Here is a 21505-nt window from a genome sequence, read left to right on the forward strand (position 1 = left end):
CCTCTGGAGGTTCTGAAGGCCCTGGCTGAGTCTCTGCCTCTGGCATCACATCCTCTTCGGCCTCCTCGCTGTCCGACGCGAGCGCCGGCTGCGCCGGCTGCTGGCGCGACACCACACCAGCCTCCTCGTCATCGGGATCAGCCACGATCCGCGCAGACCGCTGGCGGGCCACAACATAAGGAAATCTATAAGCAGATGATTTATTCCTAGGCCAAATTGTTGTTTGAAGTACGGTATCTGAAATATGAAATCATCCCTAAAGTAATTGCACGTAAATATAGTTTTTCACCTAGTGTGAAATTATGACTTTAAATACTTGAAATAGTTTCTCATGTATTTACATCTCAGTGAACACATGATATCCTTAACTGACATACTCTCTTGGGAGCTTAAGAATTTGCCCAGAAGATAACATTTCACTAAATGTCTTGATTTTTTTCCCCCCACTTTCATGTGGCTGATGAACGTATGTTTTGTTTTAGCAGGGTTTAAGGCTTCTTCCAGGTGCGTCTTGATTCAGTCTGCCAAGGTTACACCAGGCACTATTGTATTGTTTCATAGGATCTCACCCTATTTCATTCATTCATACTTCATTGTTGATCATCAGGGAAAGGGAAGAGGGAGGTAGAGTCAGTCTATCAACATTATGCCTCTTTTCTGAGTTCTTTGTGTTTGATTCAGGAACTCCTCTCACTGTCCTTAATGGACCGATCCTAGCTTTGGATGATGACAAGGGTATCAATGCAGTGTTGACATATCAACTGCTTGGAAAAGAAAAGAACCTGTTTATCATTGACAGCAGAACAGGTAAGAAAGACATACATTCTTCATGTATAGCTGTCTGTCTGTTCAGGATGATGAGACAATAGAATATATATATATTCACATATAGAAATAGCTATGTGAGTCTCCCATATTGTAGCACAGAGTTGTTGCTTTTCAGCAAGATACAAAAAGCCCAGAAACTTGCCACATTTTCTGACTGCCTTACTTTAAATAAATCAAAACCTCCCAAACTGATTATTTAAAATTAACAGGACTTGGTTTTGGTAAACATGAGGTTTTTTTGTTTTTTGTTTGGTAAGACTATAGGACAGTGATGGCTAACATTTTTGCCATCGTGTGCCAGGAAGGGGGTGGGGGTGGGGGAGGTTCGCGCATGCGCATGCCCACACCCATAATTCTATCTGCTCCTCCCTGCGCATGCGCGCCCAACCCCCCCTCCCCCCTTGCTCCTGGCCCGTTTTTCTTTGTCACCTGGCTCCAGATCCTCTCTATGCATCTGGGGAGGACGAAAACAGCCTTCCCCACCTACCCCCAGGCCCTCCGGAGGCAGAAAACAGCCTGTTTCCCTACTTCTGGTGGGCCTAAAAGGCCTGAAAATCAGGTGGCCAGCACACACATGCGCGCCAGAGCTGAGCTGACGTGCCCAATGATATGGCTACGCATGCCATCTGTGGCACGCGTGCCATAGGTTCGCCATCACAGCTATAGGAGTTGCCCAAGACTGCTAGCCTAGCAAAACTTGCCCTTTCTGACCAAAGAGATAAGGAAAGACATCTTTGTCCATCACTTTCTTAGCTCATCATTGCATATCAGCCAACTGAGAACCCTCCTCTGTCTTTTCAGTTTTGTGCCATTTTATTTCTTCCTTTATTCTCAAAGAAACAAAGCTGCAATACTCTCATTGTTCCACCATAATGCTTTTGGACCCCTTAATGTAACCTGAGTGGATTCTTGGAGGTGAGAATAGCCAGGTGTTTTCCCAACGATGCCATTTATAGCACTGAAGTTGGTGTGGTAACCCATTCCTGCTTCTACAGTAAGATTTGCTGAATGGCAATAAATCTTCTCTATTTGCTCTAAACCAGGGTTGTCAAACTCCTGCTTATATCTGACCTACGGGGCCGCCCTGGAAACAGCGAAGGACTGGCCCGCGGTGCCTCTGCCAGCGAAAATGGCCCATCCGAACTCCATTTTTGCTGGCAGAGGGTTTCAGGAGGCCGTCCCAGCTGAAAATGGAGCTCACAAGTGCCATGCTGCTACCCTCCCGAGCTCTGTTTTCACTGGCAGAGGGTTACAGGAGGCCGTCCCAGCCGAAAATGGAGCTCACGAGCCTGTTTTCTCTGGCAGAGTGTTTGGGCCACCACAAACGCCCCTGACATGAGTGACATCATACTGGCCATGTCCCCCCCTCGGCCACACACCCCCATCCCTCCCAAGGTCAAACACAACCCTGATGCGGCCCTCAATGAAATCAAGTTTAACACCCCTGCTCTAAACTGTGTAACTGCAGAAAAAAATATCCCCCATATCTACCACAATGGGAAGCATCCAGTGATGATGTGAACTAATCATCAGAGGGTTGAGTTCAATTTCATGTTGCAACTGTACTTCTGGTCTAGAAGAGCACATGGTCTCTGTTAAATATTGTAGAGTTTCACAAACTCTGATCCTTAGTACATTTGGAAGTTTGGTGCTTATGACCAGAAATTAGTTTCATTGCCTGTGTCAATAGGCTTGGGGATCTCAACAAAATCTTCCGCGCATGTGCCCAGCCTCGAAAACGTGGCTAAATAGGACGGCATTACATCCGCAGTCGTCACTGCCGGTTTGCCCGAACCAGTCTGAACCAGCTGAATACCACCTCTGGGAGGTATAGATCTGGAGACTCCTTGGACTGCCTTTTTTCCCCTGTCGAGCTCATCTCTTTCTTGTATTATTAATCTTTAGGTGTCATTTCGGTGAAGCCGGGGAAGGTGATAGACAGAGAGACTTTCTTGAATCCCATCCTGGAATTTCTGGTTGTTGCAACTGACATTGGGAAACTGAACAGTACTGCTAATCTCACCGTGGCCATTCTGGATGATAATGACAATAGACCGATATTTCATCCCGCGGTCTTGTCTGTTCGGATACTAGAAAACAGCCCTGCAGGTTAGAATGAAGGCAAAATGGAAAATTTGGAACTGATTTGAAGTTAAGTATTAGGGATTTAAAATAAGTGGGAAACAAAATCCCTGGAAATGTGAAGAGGGTGGGGTGTTGCCTGTGAAAATCAGGGATTTTTTAAATTATTATTATTTTTACAATAACCTGTACTATGAATTCTGCTAACGTATAAAAAAAAAAGATCAAATTTATTTCTCGCCACATTGGTAAATACAACTGCAGTATTGAAGCAGGTAAAGAAAAAAATTCAGTTCCACTTAACATAGGAAAATTTATTTGAAAAAATAAAATCAAGTGATTCCTTTTCCAACTTTGATGTTAAAAATTATATTTTTAATTGAAAATTATATTTTTAATTTATATTTTCCTAATACCCTGTTTCCCCCCCAAATAAGACATCCCCTGATAATAAGCCCAATTGGGCTTTTGAGCGCATGGCAATAAGGCCAAGCACTTATTTCAGGGTAAACTATGGGAGATTCATCATTCCTCTGCTAAAGCATACTTTAGTTCCTAGAAATGAATACAGAAACTCTATCCACTACCTCCTTGCTAGTTTCAACTAGAGATTTTATTTAGCCCCAAATAAGGGATTGATTTGTTCAGAATATTAATTTACAAATTGTCTATTGATTTGTCCAGAATATCAATCTACAAATTTAAACCAGCAGTCTCCAACATTTCTGGCACCAAGGACCGATTTTGTGGAAGACAATTTTTCCACGGACCGTGGGGGGGCGGGGGGCAGGATGGTTTCACACACAATCTAAATTCCACACATGTGCAGATGAAGCTTTGCTCACTCGTCTGCCGCTTGCGCAGCCCGGTTTCTAACAGACCATGGACTGGTACCTGTCTGCGGCACAGGGATTGGGGACCGCTGCTTTTAATCACAACTTTCCCCCTTTTTACATGATTGGGGGAGTGTAGTTTAAACTAACCAGAATCCCTGCACCAAGAAAAATAGGGTGGACAAGGGACTTGGAACATTTTTGGTTGGGAAATTCTATTTTAAAAAATAACTCTGTACTTCGCAACTAGTTGGTCAATTATAAAAAAGGTATTGATTTAATTATGTCTATATAAACTGTGTTGTTATACCTATCTGTATTTTTAAAAAGTATCAAAGACTATTTCTTTTGATTGCAGGCAATTTGATATTGTACAGACCAGTATTTCTCAACCCCCCAACCACTTTGTGGGAGGCGGATTTCAATTCCCAGAATGCCCCAGCAAATATGCTGGCTGGAGAATTCTGGGAGTTGAAGTCCACATCTCTTAAAGTTGTTGAGGTTGAGCTACACTGACATAAACCACACACAGAGCCTTTTTCATTTCTCATTAAAACCTCATACGACCCTCTGTGCAATTATCTGTTGGGACTTGCAGTTATTTGTGTTTATCTTTTCCACATATTGTGTACAAATAAATTGTGGAAAAGTAAAACAAGTTATTGCAGCGTCACAGTGGCGCGCATCTTGCTCTAAGGCAGGGGTGTCAAACTCATGGCCTGGGGGCGGATCCGGCCCACGGGGTGCTTAGATCTGGCCCGCAGGGCCGCCCTAGAAACAGCAAAGGACTGGCCTGCAGTGCCTCTGCCAGCAAAAACAGAACTTCCAGGCTTCATTTTCATCTGTGACAGCCTCCTGCCACCCTCTGCCAGTGAAAACAGAGCTCCAGGAGGCCATCACAACTGAAAATGGAGCTCTGGAGCCTGTTTTTGCTGGCAGAGCATTCAGACTCCACAGACGCCTCCCCCCCGACACGAGTGATGTCATGCTGGCCACACCCACTGTGGTCACACCCACCCCACCCCCGAGGTCAAACACAACCCTGATGCGGCCCTCAATGAAATCGAGTTTGACCCCCCTGCTCTAAGGGATAAGTTTTACAACTTCCTTTGCATTATTCTGCATTACTCTGGAAGAAACTTATGGAATTATTGGAGGTCAGTAGGGTTAATTGGAGAATACTGGAGGTCAGATGGACTAATTCAAAACGTTCGCTTGTTTCTTCTGAAGTTCCGAATAACTGAAATATCCTCTCTAATAATACAGTCTGGGATTTCCCCTAGGTTTTTCTGTGCTTCAGGTAATTGCAACTGATATGGATAGTGGCCTCAATCAGCAGCTGAGCTACCGGATAGAAAGTGGAGCTCAAGATAAGTTCTTGATCGATGCTAATACTGGGGTCATCAGCGTGGGCAACATAACTATAGACCGAGAAGAAAAAGACCACTACCGCTTGACAGTGGTTGCTACAGATCAAGGCACGCCGTCTCTCTCTGGTACTGCCACCGTGAGCATCCAGATTGGTGATCTCAATGACTCTCAGCCAGAGTTTCTCAATCCCATCCAGACAGTCAGTGTCCCCGAATCAGCTTCTGTAGGCACAGTTATAGCTGAAATGACAGCAGTTGACAAAGATCTCAATCCCCAGCTGGAATACTACCTCATTGAAATCCTGGCCAAAGATGATACGGATGCTCTCGTGCCCGACCAGCAAGGAGTTTTTTCAGTGGATTTTCGAACAGGTACAAGAGTTGGAAGTAAATACAATAGATAACAACTGTGTATAGCAGGGGTCTCCAAACTTGGCAACTTTAAGACTTGTGGACTTCAACGCCAATTCTGGGAGTTGAAGTCCACAAGTCTTAAAGTTGCCAAGTTTGGAGACCCCTGGTGTATAGGTTCTAACAAATATGGTTAAAAATGGCAGAAGAAGAAAAAAAACCCTAATGCTTTGTACTATAGTAAAGCTGAAAATAATATTATTGGCCCAAATTAGCAATTATGCTAAGCCATATATCAAATGTGCATTCCCAGATTTTACTATATTGGGGCTGAAAAAATCCAGCCGTTTCCCTCCCAATATCTTTTACCTTTTTTTCTTTCCTTTTCATATCCTGCTCTTTTTTTCTTTCTTATTCTCCCTTGCTTTCTTGGGCACTTCCAGACTCCAGTCTTTCCAGTGTGCAAATCCTCTGCTTGTACAATTTAAAGGTACCCTGTTTCCCCAAAAATAAGACACCCCCTGATAATAAGCCCAATCAGGCTTTTGAGCGCATGTGCTATAATAAGCCTCCCCCTGAACACAGAGCTGGAAATCAGGTAAGACGGCAAGAGAAGCCCCATCTTGCTCCTTGCACTCCAAAATAAGAGCCGAGGTGGCACAGTGGTTAGAGTGCTGTACTGCAACTACTTCAGCTGACTGCTAGTTCAGCAGATCAGCAGATCAAATCTAACCGGCTCAAGGTTGACTCAGCCTTCCATCCTTCCGAGGTGGGTAAAATGAGGACCCAGATTGTTGGGGGCAATATGCTATTTAGTATACTGTCGATTGTTGTAAGCCGCCCAGAGTCCTCGGAGAGTGGGCGGCATAGAAATATGATTAATAAATAATAATAAATAATAAGACCTGCCTGAAAATAAGGCCAAGCGCTTATTTCAGGGTTCAAAAAAATATAAGACAGGATCTTATTTTCAGGGAAACACGATAGCAGGGATTGAACTAACTCTTCTGACTATTTAACACTCATAGGTCATCAGAGGAATTAGCATATTTCCTTCTTTGTGACTTTAATATGGGTCACAGAGAACCAGCCAATGACCAAACAGAGCAAAGGACAAGGACAAAAATTGATTGGCCATCAGCACTTCAGACCACCCCTCAGTTTTACATGAAGACAATTTTCTTCTATCTCATCAACCACCAGGACTCCTACCTCCTCAATTTGAGGGCAGAACATCAGTTTCTCCCTTCCTTTATAAAGGAGAAGGAGGAGAGGAAAGGAAAAGGAAAAGGAAAAGGGAAAGGGAAAGGGAAAGGAAAGGAAAGGAAAGGAAAGGAAAGGAAAGGAAAGGAAAGGAAAGGAAAGGAAAGGAAAGGAAAGGAAAGGAAAGGAAGAACCATAATAGTTCTATATTGAAATTTTTGATAGTCCTGCCATCACATCTCAGCTGATCTATACGTTCAGCTTGATTAAGGATCATTACTGTCTGGAAGAGCCCTCTGTGTTTTTCTATGCACTTTTGGTGGATACTTGCTTTAACTAACTATCTTTTTGCTTTCCTTATGGCTCTCAGAACTGCAGGTTTGATTTCTGTGTTTCTATGTCTATGCTACCTGTTATCTTTGCATCTCTGTCAACACTCTTTTCATTGTCATCATCATCATTCTCATCGTCATCATTCCTGGTTTAGTGCTGGTTTGTGTCTGGCTAGCAAACTATACCTTGTGCCACAGCCTTCACAGACTGAATGATGACTGCCCTCAGAAGCACCTAAGCAGCTAAGGGAATGGGAGGGGCAAGCATTTTTAGGGTAAGTGATCCTTTGTCTTGTGATTTGGTTCGCAGGGGAGTGTAGCGAAGCTTTCTAGATCTAATGACTTGGTGATTTTCAAAATTTGCTCCTGGCTAGTCGCTCACAACTCATGTATGATTTTGAGAAAAAATTCATGATTTCCCTAAGCAATGAGGGTTCCGTATAGGAATATTATTATGCACAACTTTGCTAAGTGGCTTAGACTGAGAAATAGTAATTTCTCGAGGTCACTTGCTAAATTTCATGGCTGAACAGAAATTTCATGAAACTGTTCGTGGAGGGTAAATATAATGCTATTGTTCTTTTAAAGTTTGCAGTGATTTAAGAAAATAACATATGCATGCTGCTCAAACTCTCCATAAATGGAGCAACATGTAAGTTCTAACAATATATAAGAGCTGAGGTGGTGCAATGGTTAGAGTGCAGTACTGTAGGCCAGTGGTCACCAACCTTTTTATCGCCGCGGCCCGCTGAGCGCGCGCAGGGGTGGGGGCACGGCCCAGGAGCTTTTGCGCATGGCCCATTGCGCACGGCCCAGGAGCCTTTGCGCTGCAGCGTTCATGTCCCCCGGCCGCTGTGCGGCCCGGTGCCAGGTACTCCACGGCCCGGCACCGGTCCGCGGACCGGGGGTTGGGGACCACTGCTGTAGGCTACTTCAGCTGACTGCTAGCTGCAGTTCAGCAGTTCAAATCTCACCAGGCTCAAGGTTGACTCAGCCTTCCATCCTTCCAAGGTGGGTAAAATGAGGATCCAGATTGTTGGGGGCAATAGGCTGACTCTGTAAACTGCTTAGAGAGGGCTGTAAAAGCACTATGAAGCGGTATCTAAGTGCTATTGCTATTGCTATATAAGCAACTGAATAGAATAGAATAGAATAGAATAGAATAGAATAGAATAGAATAGAATAGAATAGAATAGAATAGAATAGAATAGAATAGAATAGAATAGAATTCTCTATTGGTCAAGTGTAATTGGACACACAAGGAGTTTGTCTTTGGTGCATAGGCCCTCAGTGTACATAAAGAAAAATAAAATACATTCATCAAGAATCATAAGATACAACACTTAGTGATAGTCATAAGTTACTAATAAACAATCAAATCGTACTAGGAAACAAAAAAAATAAAATAAATAAAACAATAAAAATAAAGTTCATATAAAACAGAGTATATAATCATGGGGCCATAAAAGATAATACTAAAGCGAATTTACAGAATACAGCCCCATCTTAGCTGACGGTGGGAGTACATTTGCAACCCCTGTTCTGGAGAAACCTACTTTAATATTATTTCTATACAGAGAGAAAAGCACATTTCATTCTAGCACTGGAATCAATTTAGCTTAGAGTCGGTCATCTTTCCCACAGATGTCCTTTCACAGGTATGTTTTTGTTTATAAATACTGCTTATAAAAAGTTGTAGAATACAAAGACATGCTTTAAAAAAAAAAACCAGGTAGGGCACACTAAGAATGGATATGTGTAGAATAAAGTGTACAGTATATTTTGTAAACCAATAATTCACTAAGGGAAACATCCTTGAGGAAGAAAAAGAGATCAGGAAGAACTGAGAGACTTTTCAGCAATTCTCCATAATTTTATATGCCACTGAATTTGGAAGTCTTTTTCTCTTCATTTTGTACTTTTTAGGAGCGGTGAAAGTGAAGGCTACTCTAAACCGGGAACTGGTGGCCACTTACGATGTCACAATATCTGTCTATGATAACGCCAGTGAGGTGCTGGAGCGCTCAGTGAGCGTGCCAAATGGTGAGAGAGTTTCTACTCCAGATTAGATTAATAGTGGTGTTAATATTTTTTTTTAAATAATGCATGATCTACTGGTCTAGCTTTCATAGATTCTGTTGGAAGATGTGTAGCAAAGAAGTCATTAATTCGTCTGACAATTCAATCCTGTGTTTGATGGCTTGTAGAAGTCAGGAAATATCTTCTGGATATCTACCGGGTAGATTCTTCCAACTCATTGATTCTTGTCTTGCTTTCTTGGGCATGAGAGGAGTTCACTTCCTTTTGTGTGTAACAGCACTTCAGATACCCGAAGTCTGTTTTCACTTCTATCTTAAATCTTCACTTCTGCAGGCTAAACAAATCCTATATGGGGGTCCTTGGCGCTCTCTGAGCTTGGTTGTTTTCTTGCAGATGTTTCATGACCCAACTAACTGGTGCTCTTTAAAGAAAGAGAGACAGCAAAATGGTTAATATTCAGATTTTCAATATTACTTGTCTTTTTATTTCCCTTTCTCTTGCAGCCAAGCTGACCGTAAATGTTTTGGATGTCAATGATAACGCTCCTTGGTTCCGCCCTTATGGGGCAACATTTTTCACAGAACGAATACTAGAAGGAGCCACCCCAGGGACTACCTTAATATCCTTGTCAGCTGTAGATCCAGACAAAGGTGTTAATGGGCAGATCATATATCAGTTGTTCAACCTCTCCCATGAGGGATATGTCCAGCTTGAAGACAGCTCAGCTGGTAAGACCCAAGAATTGTTGTTTTTACTGGGATGTTTTTAAGAGAAGGAAGATGGCTCTTCATACGGAAATTTAAAATTAGATTAACCCATTTTTTGGAGTATAAGATGCATCTACCTTTTTTGGGGAGGAAAACAAGGGGAAAAAAATCTGCCTCTGCCTCCCAGCAATTTGCCTCCTTGCAGCAAACAGCAGAGGCCCGCGCGGCAATAGGCAATGACAATCCCTGCAGCCTGAAACAGCTGAGGGTTGAGAGGCGGATCCAACCAGCAATCAGCTGCTTGTGCTAATCAGGATGTGCTGAAGCTGAAGCGGGCTGTTTGCTGTTTGCTGCAAGGAGGTAAATTGCTGGGAGGCAGAGGCCAAAGGGTGAGGGCCGGTGGGTGGGCGGGGCTACATTCAGTATATAAGATGCACCCACATTTTCACCCTCTTTTTTGGGGGGGAGTACATCTTATACTCTGAAAAATACGGTACTTCAAAAACAAACGTACTGATTTACTTCATGTTTATTTTCGATAGGGCAGATGATGTCTTTCTTCACAGAGACAGCCAAAATCATCCTTGTTTTGCAAAGTATTAAGATGCTTTATTGACAGATGCTAAAATGGGTTGGGAAGTTAATTGGGGTCAGGTCTGGATTGGAGGGGAGGCATGTAGGAATCACAGGGCTATAGACTAGAAAGGGAATTTTTTGAAAGAATCGTGAAAAAAGTACGTGACAAACCACTTCCCTATTGTTGCTAAGAAAACTGTAGGATATATGAAATCACCAGAAATCAAGCAAACCTTTTTTATTATGAAAGTAAAACTGAGTGATGGAGGATCTTGAACAGCTAAGCTGCATGTTATCTCAATTCTGGCTTTTGTTCTCATCCAGCTATGCCACCTTTCCACTTTCATAAAATGCATTTTTGTGGAGTTGGACTTTCACAGCTGAATACTTAGGCCATGATTGACAAACTCACATTGTCATGTTGCCGTCACGTGATGTATTATGACGTTTTTCCCCTTAGTGGAACTGGGGAGGGTGTGGCCTGTCTGTGACGCATCTGGCCCGTAGGCCACCAATTTGACACCCCTGACTTAGGCCAACCATTTTTTGATGTTATTTAAAGATGAGTAAACAAATACCTCCCCAAACTGTATCAGGGTGCTACATCATTTGTTGCCTTCTTTTTTAGTTACAATCAAAAATTCAACTTGTGGTACCCTGGACAATAATAAATTTTTGGTTCCTGTGTTTGTTTTGTTTGTTTTGTGAATATATAGTCTTTGTGTGGGCTTTATGATGTAGGAATATGTATAAAAGATGTTAATCTACAATAAAATGAAGCTTAATGGTTCAGGATCTTCATCTGTTTGCAGACACAGATTCCATTTCTGACATTAAATATGAGAATAATCTTTCGGTTCACTTATCCCAAATAGTTCAGAATACTTATTTTAAAATTAATCCCAAGGGCTTTAATAGCATACAATATATATGATTTGATATTTTAGCAGCAGAATCTGGGAATGTAAAAAGTCTTTGTGTCCTTTTAAGCATGTTGTAGAAATAGAATGAGGGGACAGGACATGTTTCATAAAAGGATTACGGACAGTAACAATATTCACATTTGCCTGATCACTTTTAGGAAAGGTAATTTCAAACCGAACAGTTGACTATGAAGAGGTCCATTGGCTGAATTTTACTGTTCGGGCATCAGACAATGGGACTCCACGGAGATCTGCCGAAATACCAGTTTATCTAGAAATTGTGGATATCAATGACAACAATCCCACGTTTAGCCAGTCATCTTACCAGGTGAATGAAAGCAAGAAATATTTATGAGAAAAAAGGAGGGAGAAACAGACTGGGGAAAGGGTCATCCTGTTCTTCTGTTATTTTTCCTGTTTCAAATACTTTTCTTTTTGCAGCCCTGTGGTTGAAATGTAGGGTTGGATGATCAGGATCATACTAGGCAGGGGAAAGGGAGCCTATATATAATCTATATAATCAGAATGTGGTGTATATCAATAATATATAATGCAGTTCTGTTGGTTCTACCATATTGCACTTATTATTTTTTGTAGCTGGGTGAAACTGTTGTAAGAACTTAAAGGTACAAGAATTGACTTGCATTTTCAGATGCTTGGAACCTCCTCTGATGAGGTTTTACAAAAGCTCTTGAGAAATGCAGAAGCAGGACATAAAGTTGAGACAACTTCCTTATCATCTCTCTCTGTCCCTTCCATCTGGTGGCCAGACTCATACTCCCTGTGAAGGAGAATTGTTTTAATATCCATATCTATTAGGCTTTGACAGACTTACAATTATCTTCAAAAGTTTGTTTCATCTTTTTAAAAGCAATTTTTAAAAGTTAGTCTTGTAGTACTTAATACTGTAATTAGCAGATCAGCTTGTCGGTTGAGTGAATTATGGATCAAATTTATTATGTCATTGTAGTAATATTAGTTTAGACAATATCTCGAGTTATATTATTCATTTACTTAGCCACCTTTTTTCAACTAGGAAGATTCATAGAATGGTATCCAAATCATTAATTAAAAATATAGACATTTATCTTAAACAAATAAAACATGCTGGCTGAGGAATTCTGAAATCCATAACATCTTAAACTTACCAAGTTTGAAAAACATTGGTCCAAAGTCACACAATGACACAAAGAGGGAGAAAAAGAGAAGAAGGCAGAAGGCAAACAAAACATTCTTGTAATGTTATATGAATATTACAATGGAATTTTTGGGCTTCTTATTCTAAGTATTTAGGAAAAGAGGAACCCAAAATAAATCTTTGGTAAAGGTTGATGAACAATTATCTATCTATCTTAAAGGTTGATGAACAATTATCTATCTATCTATCTATCTATCTATCTATCTATCTATCTATCTATCTATCTCTGTCTGTCTATCTATGTCTGTCTGTCTGTCTGTCTATGTCTGTCTGTCTGTCTATCTATCTATCTATATCTGTCTCTGTCTATCTATCTATATATGACTGTCTGTCTATCTATATCTGTCTGTCTATCTATCTATCTATCTATCTATATCTGTCTCTCTGTCTGTCTGTCTGTCTATCTATGTATGTATCTATCTATTTATATCTGTCTCTCTATCTATCTATTTATATGTCTGTCTGTCTATCTATCTATCTATCTATCTATCTATCTATCTATCTATCATCTATAGAATTTATATGACTGTCCACTCACTTTCAGTAACTCTAGATGGCTTACAAAAAATAAAAAAAAAACCAATATACAAAGAGTAAAAACAATAATCTCCCTGGAGACAACAAGCAACCAAGCTAGCCATTTGATGGGCTCCACCCCAACTCTGGATTCCCCAGAGTGGGGTGGAGCAAAACCAGGTCTTCAGGGCCTTGCCTAATTTCTGCAGGGATGATGTTCCAGTGAGAGGGAGCCAGATGTACCCCTAAGGAGAGGGGACAGCAACATTCCCTGCCTCCCTGCTCTGGTGGACTGGGTGGATGTAACTGTAAAGAGCCAGTCCTTCAGATAACCATGGAGGATTTTAAAGGTGACAACCAGGACCTTGAATTGCACTTCTAATTGTATATTAGAAGCACGGCAAACTCTGAACAAGGTGGCTTCTCAGTATGGTGATCCCAGTTTTATTTGCTCACTCTTCTGAACTAGAAGACTTTCAAAGTGTTTTCCAACTTTATGATTGTACAGCCTGATCACTCAAGAAAGCTGCTTAACTCACATAGTAACTGAGTGTACAAAATATTATGATGCACCTTTATAATAATTCGAAGTATAACCACATCTGACTAGTGTTTTCCTCTTTTTTACAGAAGCCTGTCTTTGAGGATGTCCCTCTAGGGACCATCATTTTGAGGGTTCGAGCCACAGATGCCGATTCTGGACGCTTTGCTCAAATACAGTATAGCCTGGGAGATGGAGAGGGGAAATTTGGAATTAACCCCAACACGGTATAATGGCCATATAAGAGTCCTGGGCTAGAAAGATAATATGCTGGTCCTCTTCTTGTATCTTTATCCAACTTGTGCTAGGATTATTATTAGGCAATTATGAAGCAATCAAAGAATAACAAAACATCTCTCTGATTTGTTTGTGAGCTCCCAACTATCTATGTCTAGACTACTATTTTTCAGACCTAGCGACTTTAAGATGTATGGACTTCAACTCCTAGAATTCCCCAGCCAGGGAAATTCTGGAAGTTGAAGTCTGCACATTTTAAAGTTGCCAAGTTTGAAAAAGCACTGTTCTGGATGATATCACTCAATAATGTAGAGTAGTGATGAAATCCATTTTTTTTTTACTACCAGTTCTGTGGGCATGGCTTGGTGGGCATGGTGTGGCTTGGTGGGTGTAGCAGGGGAAGGATACTGCAAAATCCCCATTTCCTCCCCATTCCTGGGGGAAGGATATTGCAAAATCTCCATTCCCACCCCACTCTGGGGCCAGCCAGAGGTGGTATTTGCTTGTTCTCCGAACTACTCAAAATTTCTGCTACCAGTTCTCCGAATTGCTCAAAATTTCCACTACTGGTTCTCCAGAACCTATCAGAACCTGCTGGATTTCATCCTGATGTAGAGTCTGGTAATGATTAATAGAGTAGAGTAAGACTAATCTTACTGAGTAAGACTAATCTAGAACTATACAAACAGCCTTTTCTGTCCCAAATTTGCACTTGAAAGAGAAATTAAAATATTTGCCAGCTGCTGGGATAACTAGGTTTTGACATACTGATTAGTGAATTTTCACTTTAACTTGTATGATGGCCTTATTTGTATTATCAATCATTTCCTGTGACATACCCATTTACCATTAATATTTATTTATTTATTTATTTATTTATTTATTTATTTATTTATTTAAATTTGTATACCGCCCTACTCCCGAAGGATTCAGGGCGGTGAACAGGCACAAGATAAAATACAGAAATACAAAAGTTAAGAACAATTTAAAACCAAATTAAATAATATTGGCCCACGACAATTAAAATCCCAATAAATTTAAAACAAATTAAAATTTCAATTTAAAATTTAAAAGAAAGGGGAGAAAAATTAGGCCAGGCCGGCTTGCTGGAATAGGAGGGTCTTAAGAGCACGGTGGAAGGTGCACAGATCCGGGATCCTCCGTATCTCCGGGGGGAGCTCGTTCCAGATAGTGGGTGCCCCCACAGAGAAGGCCCTCCCCCTGGGGGCCGCCAGTCGACACTGCTTGGCTGATGGCACCCGGAGGAGACCCTCTCTATGAGAGCGTACCGGCCGGTGGGAGGCTATTTGTGGTAGTAGGCGGTCCCGTAAATAACCAGGTCCTAAGCCATGAATATGAATACTAACTTGCTTTAAATATTATTTAAGAATAAATTATACCCCGTACATATAACGAACAATAAATTGTGCATGCAGAAAACTGAAAACAGTAGCTAGCAGTTGTTAAGATCCAGTTCTGATATAATTTTTCCCTTGGACAGAATTTTGTAAATAGAAAATGGTGGAAATATTTTTAAAGATTTTTTTATAGATCCGGCATAATGATCACGGTATTTTTAAATATTATGCAGAATCCATTTTCTAACTGCAGTTTTAGAAGGGCTAGCCACACTTTGCACACTGAAACCAATACTAAATTCTATTAATTTATTTTATTAAGTAATAATAATCAAGGTTTTACGCTAAAGAGAACATGGTAGTCTAGATGTGGCTTTGATAATTATAAAAAAAAATGAGGTAAGAAAATCAACATTCTCCATCTTGCCTGCCATAAGTGGTAATTAGGAATAAATTACTAACTTAGCGTTGACAAAACATGCTTTAAATGTATGTTAGCATCCCCAAATCTGGTGTCCCAGATATGTTTCCATGGATATCAGCTTCTAGAATATCACAAGTATTATCCTAGCTGTGAAATTCGGAGTCTTCCCATTTGACATAATTGTATAGTATCACTTTCTGATAACTTTCTGAAGATTTTCTTGTGTTTCAGGGAGATATCTACATTCTATCGACCTTAGATCGAGAAAAGAGGGATCATTATACCTTAACTGCAGTAGCTAGAGACAATCCAGGGGACGTTTCTAGAAATCGCCGAGAGAACTCAGTGCAGGTAACCAATTTTATTTATTTTTTATTTATTTTATTTGCCAAGCATATATAAGATAACAGGTAAAAGTATAAACATAATTTGAATACATGAAAAGAGTAAGAGTAAAAAGGAACATTAGGACAGGGACGGTAGGCACGCTGGTGCGCTTATACACGCCCCCTTACAGACCTCTTAGGAATGGGGTGAGGTCAACAGTAAACAATCTAAGGTTAAAGTTTTGGGGGTTTGGGGAAGAAACCGCAGAGTCGGGTAGTGCATTCCAGGCATTGACCACTCTGTTGCTGAAGTCGTATTTTCTGCAATCGAGTTTGGAGCGGTTTACCTTATGTTTGTATCTATTATTTGCTCGTGTATTGTAATAGTTATTAATAATTATTGTATTGTAATTAATACTGTAATAGGGAGAATTTGCTCTTTGTTTTCAAACTGCTAAGAAGGTAGCCTCTGTCTTTGTCAGATGGAGATTTCCTTAGAACTATTTATGTCTATTATGCAAAAAAAGACTACCACTCAACCACTCCCGAAAAGAACAAAAAGACTCCAGCACCTCTCCACCAGGAATCAGCACCCAGATCAGCATCGATTAACTCCAAGATTAACATCAGACCAACAATCAAGTAAACAATACCCCAATCAAGAAACTGCCAAAGAGCCAACAGTAAACAGCCCAACCAAAGAATTTCTAAGACCAACACACACACACATGCAAGCCACTAAAATATAAACTGACAGCAAACAATACTCCTTACTAGCACTGACTTTGGATAATGAAACCTGTTGGTCTTGTTGTTGTTGTTAGTTGCAAAGTCGTGTCCGATCCATCGCGACCCCATGGACAACGTTCCTCCAGGCCTTCCTGTCCTCTACCATCCTCTGGAGTCCATTTAAGCTCATGCCGACTGCTTCAGTGACTCCATTCAGCCACCTCATTCTCTGTCGTTCCTTTCTTCTTTTGCCCTCAATCGTTCCCAGCATTAGGCTCTTCTCCAGCGAGTCCTTCCTTCTCATTAGGTGGCCAAAGTATTTGAGTTTCATCTTCAGGATCTAGCCTTCTAAAGAGCATTCAGGGTTGATCTCCTCTAGGACTGACCGGTTTGATCACTTTGCAGTCCAAGGGACTCGCAGGAACCTTCTCCAGCACCATAGTTCAAAGGCCTCAATTCTTTGGTGCTCAGCCTTCCTTATGGTCCAACTTTCAGTTTGGGTAATGAAACGTCTGCAAAAAAAGCAAGAAAGCTCAGAGAGCACCAAGGACTCCTCATGTCAGCTCTGAGTACAAATATTCTCCTTTATTACTTATTTATGTCTACATCATAAATCCCCCTTCAAATAGTACCTTTCTGTATTTCATAGAACAGTATGGAGAGGAAGAAGCACTGATATGTTTGTGAATACCCAGAACATGGATACCCAGAACAGAAAGGAGTGGAATTACAAAAATTAAATAAAGCAAGGGAAAGAGAAAGGAGAAGCAGGCTCAGGGGCAGTCAAAGGAGGCTTAAAAACGTCAATATAGTGCATGAACTGTGCGATGAAATTTCTACCCCTTTTTTATGTACCTGCGGTATGTATGACACTTGTTTGAAAAGGCAGGACTTCAATTGTACAGTTGCAAATACCATATCCGACCCTACCTTGGAAGTTCCCTTAAGGCAGGCTATAAATTTATACAAAAAAACCAGAAGCTATGGCATATAATTAGGGTAATAACGTAACAATATATAGAAACTGCAAGCAAAGGCAAGAAACATGTAAAGAATATCATATTCATACAAAAAACCATTTGTTCCTCTTACATAATTTTGCTTGACAATGCTGATAACTGTAATATAAAATATATCCATGGAGAAGCAGCAATTACAGGTAGTCCTCAACTTATGACTTAGTGACTGTTTAAAGTTATGACGAATCCCCCAGAAGGTATTTATGACCGGTTTCTGAAGTTCCAATGGCCACCCCACCCGTGTGTTCACCTGGATGTTTGGCGTGTCCCTTAGGCGCAGGTCAGCAATTGATGACTTTTTGCTGAAAACTGGTGTTCAGTTCCGGTTTTCAACAAAAATGCCCTATAAGTGAACAATGGGTTTGCTCAATGACCACCAATTCACTAAACAACCATGATGATTTGCTTAACGACCACTGCAAAAAAGGTCATAAAATCTGTCTGGACATGTGATTACCCACTTTACAACTTACAACCATAATGGGCAGGCTCCATTACAGTTGTAATATACACTACATGTACTTGTACACTATGTACCTACTACCTGTATGACATTTCGGTGCCATAAGAATTTCCCTGATCCCAGAATAGGCCTCTTTTTTTCTGCTGACAGTTGTACTATTGCAGGAAAAAAAACCAAATTATCTGTGAACAGTAGTATTCTGACCTAGGCACGAATAGCACGAAGCCGACTCCTCATCCCAATAAAGTCCCTTTTATTTAGTTAAAGAGAATTCCTCTCCAGCAAAGTCCCGGCAAACAGCCTTTCAAGAGATTTCACAACTACAGACCTTTATCAGGCTTGGAGAGCTGCCAGGGCGATATCTTCCAAAGGCCACTCTGTAGCAGACAATAGTTGGCAAGAAGTCAGGAACAGATCTTCACTCGAATGAATTGAACTAATTGTCTCCTGCAAACTCCACTCCCCTTTGCTCCTCTTTTATTCCCTCTGGGAGGGGCCATTCATCGTCCACCTGTGCCTTTACTCCTGAGTTGAACCTTGTTCTTTAGCTGTTCCCTTCATCTGGCAACCCTGCACATGCACACACTGGGTTCAGGCTCCAGCTGTTCTTCTGCCCCACTGATGTCCAACAACTGTCAGATGGCCCTGGCCCAATCTCTGCCCCCGACGCAGAGCACTCGTCAGAGCCTTCCCCAGACTCCAAGACTGGCCCAGGTTCCTCCCCAACCTCCTCACTGTCTCAATCTGCTGCCAGATCCACTGGCCGTTGGCAGGCCACAACAAATAGGCTGTCTGAAGCAAGTAGGCCAGGACAGAAGCAGAATGGGGAGGAAACTATTCTGTCTCTTTCTAGCACTCCTTCATTTTTTTTCTGCTAGGTCAATCTTCTCAATCAACCTCCCAACAGGCAGTGGGGAGGGAGCAAAATGTATTTTGCCAGATATTCATATACCGTATTTTTCGGAGTATAAGACGCTTCGGACGATAAGACGCACCTACCTTTTTTGGTGAGGAAAACAAGAAAAAGAAATCTGCCTCTGTCTTCCAGCAATTTTGCCTCATTGCAGCAAACAGCAAATAGCCTGTTTTACTTTCATTTTCGTTTTCAGCATAGCTTGATTAGCACAAGAGAAAAAAAATCTGCTCCCAGCAATTTACCTCCTTGCAGCAAGCAGCAGAGACCAGCTCAAAACAGCTGAGAGCAAAACAGCTGAGAGTCGGGAGGCTGATCCAAACAGCTGAAATGAGCTGTTTCTTCTTGCTGCTTGCTGCAAGGAGGTAAATTGCTGGGAGGCAGAGACCAAAGGGTGGGGGCCAGTGGGTGGGCAGGGCTACATTCAATGTATAAGACGCACCTAAATTTTCACCCTCTTTTAGGGGGGGAAAGGTGCGTTTTATACTCCGAAAAATACGGTATATTATTTTCAATACTTGCAAAGGCCTTTTAAGGAGGTATGAAATGAAGTTGGAGGTCAAGGGTTATTCTTCTACAACTTGTAAAAAAACAACCATCTTACTCCATAAACAAAGACGAATCCGCTACAACCAGCATCGTGAGTCAGCTTGGTATTTTCCAAACTTTGAAACTTTCAGTGCTGTAGACTTCCGTTCCCAGAATTCTTAGCAAAGTTTACTGGCTGGAGAATTCACAGATGTGAATGTATAGTGTTTATACATTTGGAAATTGTATAATTGTCTTAAAAGCACTGGTTAGTGTATGTAGTGTTGTTACACTATACGGAAAGGATGGCAATTTTATTTCAGTGTTGGACTTCAATTTTCCCAGGTTCTTCTTTATCTGTAATTTCTTTATTGTTTTGTGTTGATTTCAGGTGTTAATTACAGTTTTGGACATCAATGACTGCCGACCTCAGTTTACCAAAAAACAATATAGCACCAGTGTATACGAAAATGAGCCAGTCGGGACCTCTGTCATCACAATGACTGCTGTTGACCTTGATGAGGGAGACAACGGAGTGGTAACATTCAACATTGAAGGACCTGGAGTCGGTGTGTATTTCTAGTAGCAAACAAAATATTTGTCAAAAAAAGATGATTGACAGAATCACAGAAATCTCAATGGTTGAAACACCAGCTGCATATTTTTCGGTTTATCAAAAGTAGTTAATTTTTAACTGCAGAGATACAAATCAGTGCACCATAAGACATATTTGCATTGTATGCTTATTAGTATTACTAATATAAATTTTAAGTTTTATGATGGGTATGTTGCTTTCCTTTGCCACAATTCCTACTTTGCAAATAAGTTATTGAATGTTGGTGGTAGATCTTTCCAACAGAGGCCACTTGCTTTGCCCTTCTCTCCTACATTTTACTAATTCATTTCCGACAGATAAAAATCCTGTTACTGGTTTCATGCCCGCTCATTGGCATGAAATGTAATATTTCCCTACTTACTAGCCAGTTGAAAGTGACTTGGTAGAGAGGATCAAATTTCTTGCACTGTCTGGGATCTTGAAAGGTGAACCTCAATGCCTGGTTTGAAAACCAGATCTGATCTGTATGTATGTGCTCTTGCAAATAGTCCTCTGCACTTGAAAACCCACATTTTTACTCCAGTTAGTATTTAACATCGGTTGCCTTCTTTTCACCAAAACTAATTTAAAACCTAATTACTTGGCAAGGAAGTATTTTTTCTGGACCATGTCTGAAAGTTGACAATTGAAATGCATTCAGATTTCCAATAAAATCCAAAGATTTGTTGAAGGAAAAAAACTGAAATATAGCAGGGAGGACAACTTAATCAATAAAGTTTGTCAAATGTTGCTCTTTAAATGTTAAAAATGTAGTATTGGTTTCCAGTTTTTTCCATATGAATAGCAGGGGTGAAATCCATATTTTTTTACTAAGGGTTCTGTGGGCATGGCTTGGTGGGCATGGTGTGGCTTGGTGGGCATGGCTTGGTGGGCGTAGCAGGAGAAAGATACTGCAAAATCCCCATTCCCTCCCCACTCCTGGGGGAAGGATATTGCAAAATCCCCATTCCCACCCCACTCTGGGGCCAGCCAGAGGTGATATTTGCTGGTTCTCCGAACTGCTCAAAATTTCTGCTCCCGGTTCTCCAGAACCTGTCAGAACCTGCTGGATTTCACTCCTGATGAATAGTATCACTTTTCTGGAAGGTGGCAGATAGAGCAACACAAAAACTCTTGTTTCTAAAAAAACATATATTGGTCAATTAATTTTATTATGGGGATTCAGGGTGTTGTTAGAATGGTTATTCATGCAGCAACATTTAACACGAGTGCCTTGTTAGATAGCATTATAGATGCTTTGTTTGCATATTAACTCATTATTTTAGCTCCAGGCTTCCAGCAATGTTTCTTGTTTATGTTGTGCCATTAATAACGAAAAAGGCCCCTGCAAATAATTCAGTATGGTGCTCCACTTGCAAGCAAACTGAGCCACTGAATCTGAAGCAGCCACAA

At 41.0% G+C, this 21505-nt stretch overlaps 1 protein-coding gene across 1 annotated transcript in view; it reads left to right on the forward strand.

Moving 5' to 3' along the window:
- CDH23 (cadherin related 23) overlaps positions 1-21505 on the forward strand; it is a 635835-nt gene that overhangs the window by 583907 nt on the left and 30423 nt on the right. The window contains exons 45-53 of the mRNA XM_087872188.1: positions 682-807; positions 2734-2937; positions 5027-5485; positions 8926-9042; positions 9543-9767; positions 11404-11573; positions 13590-13727; positions 15751-15870; positions 19889-20066. Of these exons, the coding sequence (XP_087728314.1) occupies positions 682-807; positions 2734-2937; positions 5027-5485; positions 8926-9042; positions 9543-9767; positions 11404-11573; positions 13590-13727; positions 15751-15870; positions 19889-20066 (1737 nt within the window). The remainder of the gene's footprint in view (positions 1-681; positions 808-2733; positions 2938-5026; positions 5486-8925; positions 9043-9542; positions 9768-11403; positions 11574-13589; positions 13728-15750; positions 15871-19888; positions 20067-21505) is intronic.

The sequence above is a fragment of the Pantherophis guttatus genome, chromosome 6 (genome assembly GCF_059756535.1).
Source record: "Pantherophis guttatus breed Tessera chromosome 6, ASM5975653v1, whole genome shotgun sequence".
Lineage (NCBI taxonomy): Eukaryota > Metazoa > Chordata > Lepidosauria > Squamata > Colubridae > Pantherophis > Pantherophis guttatus.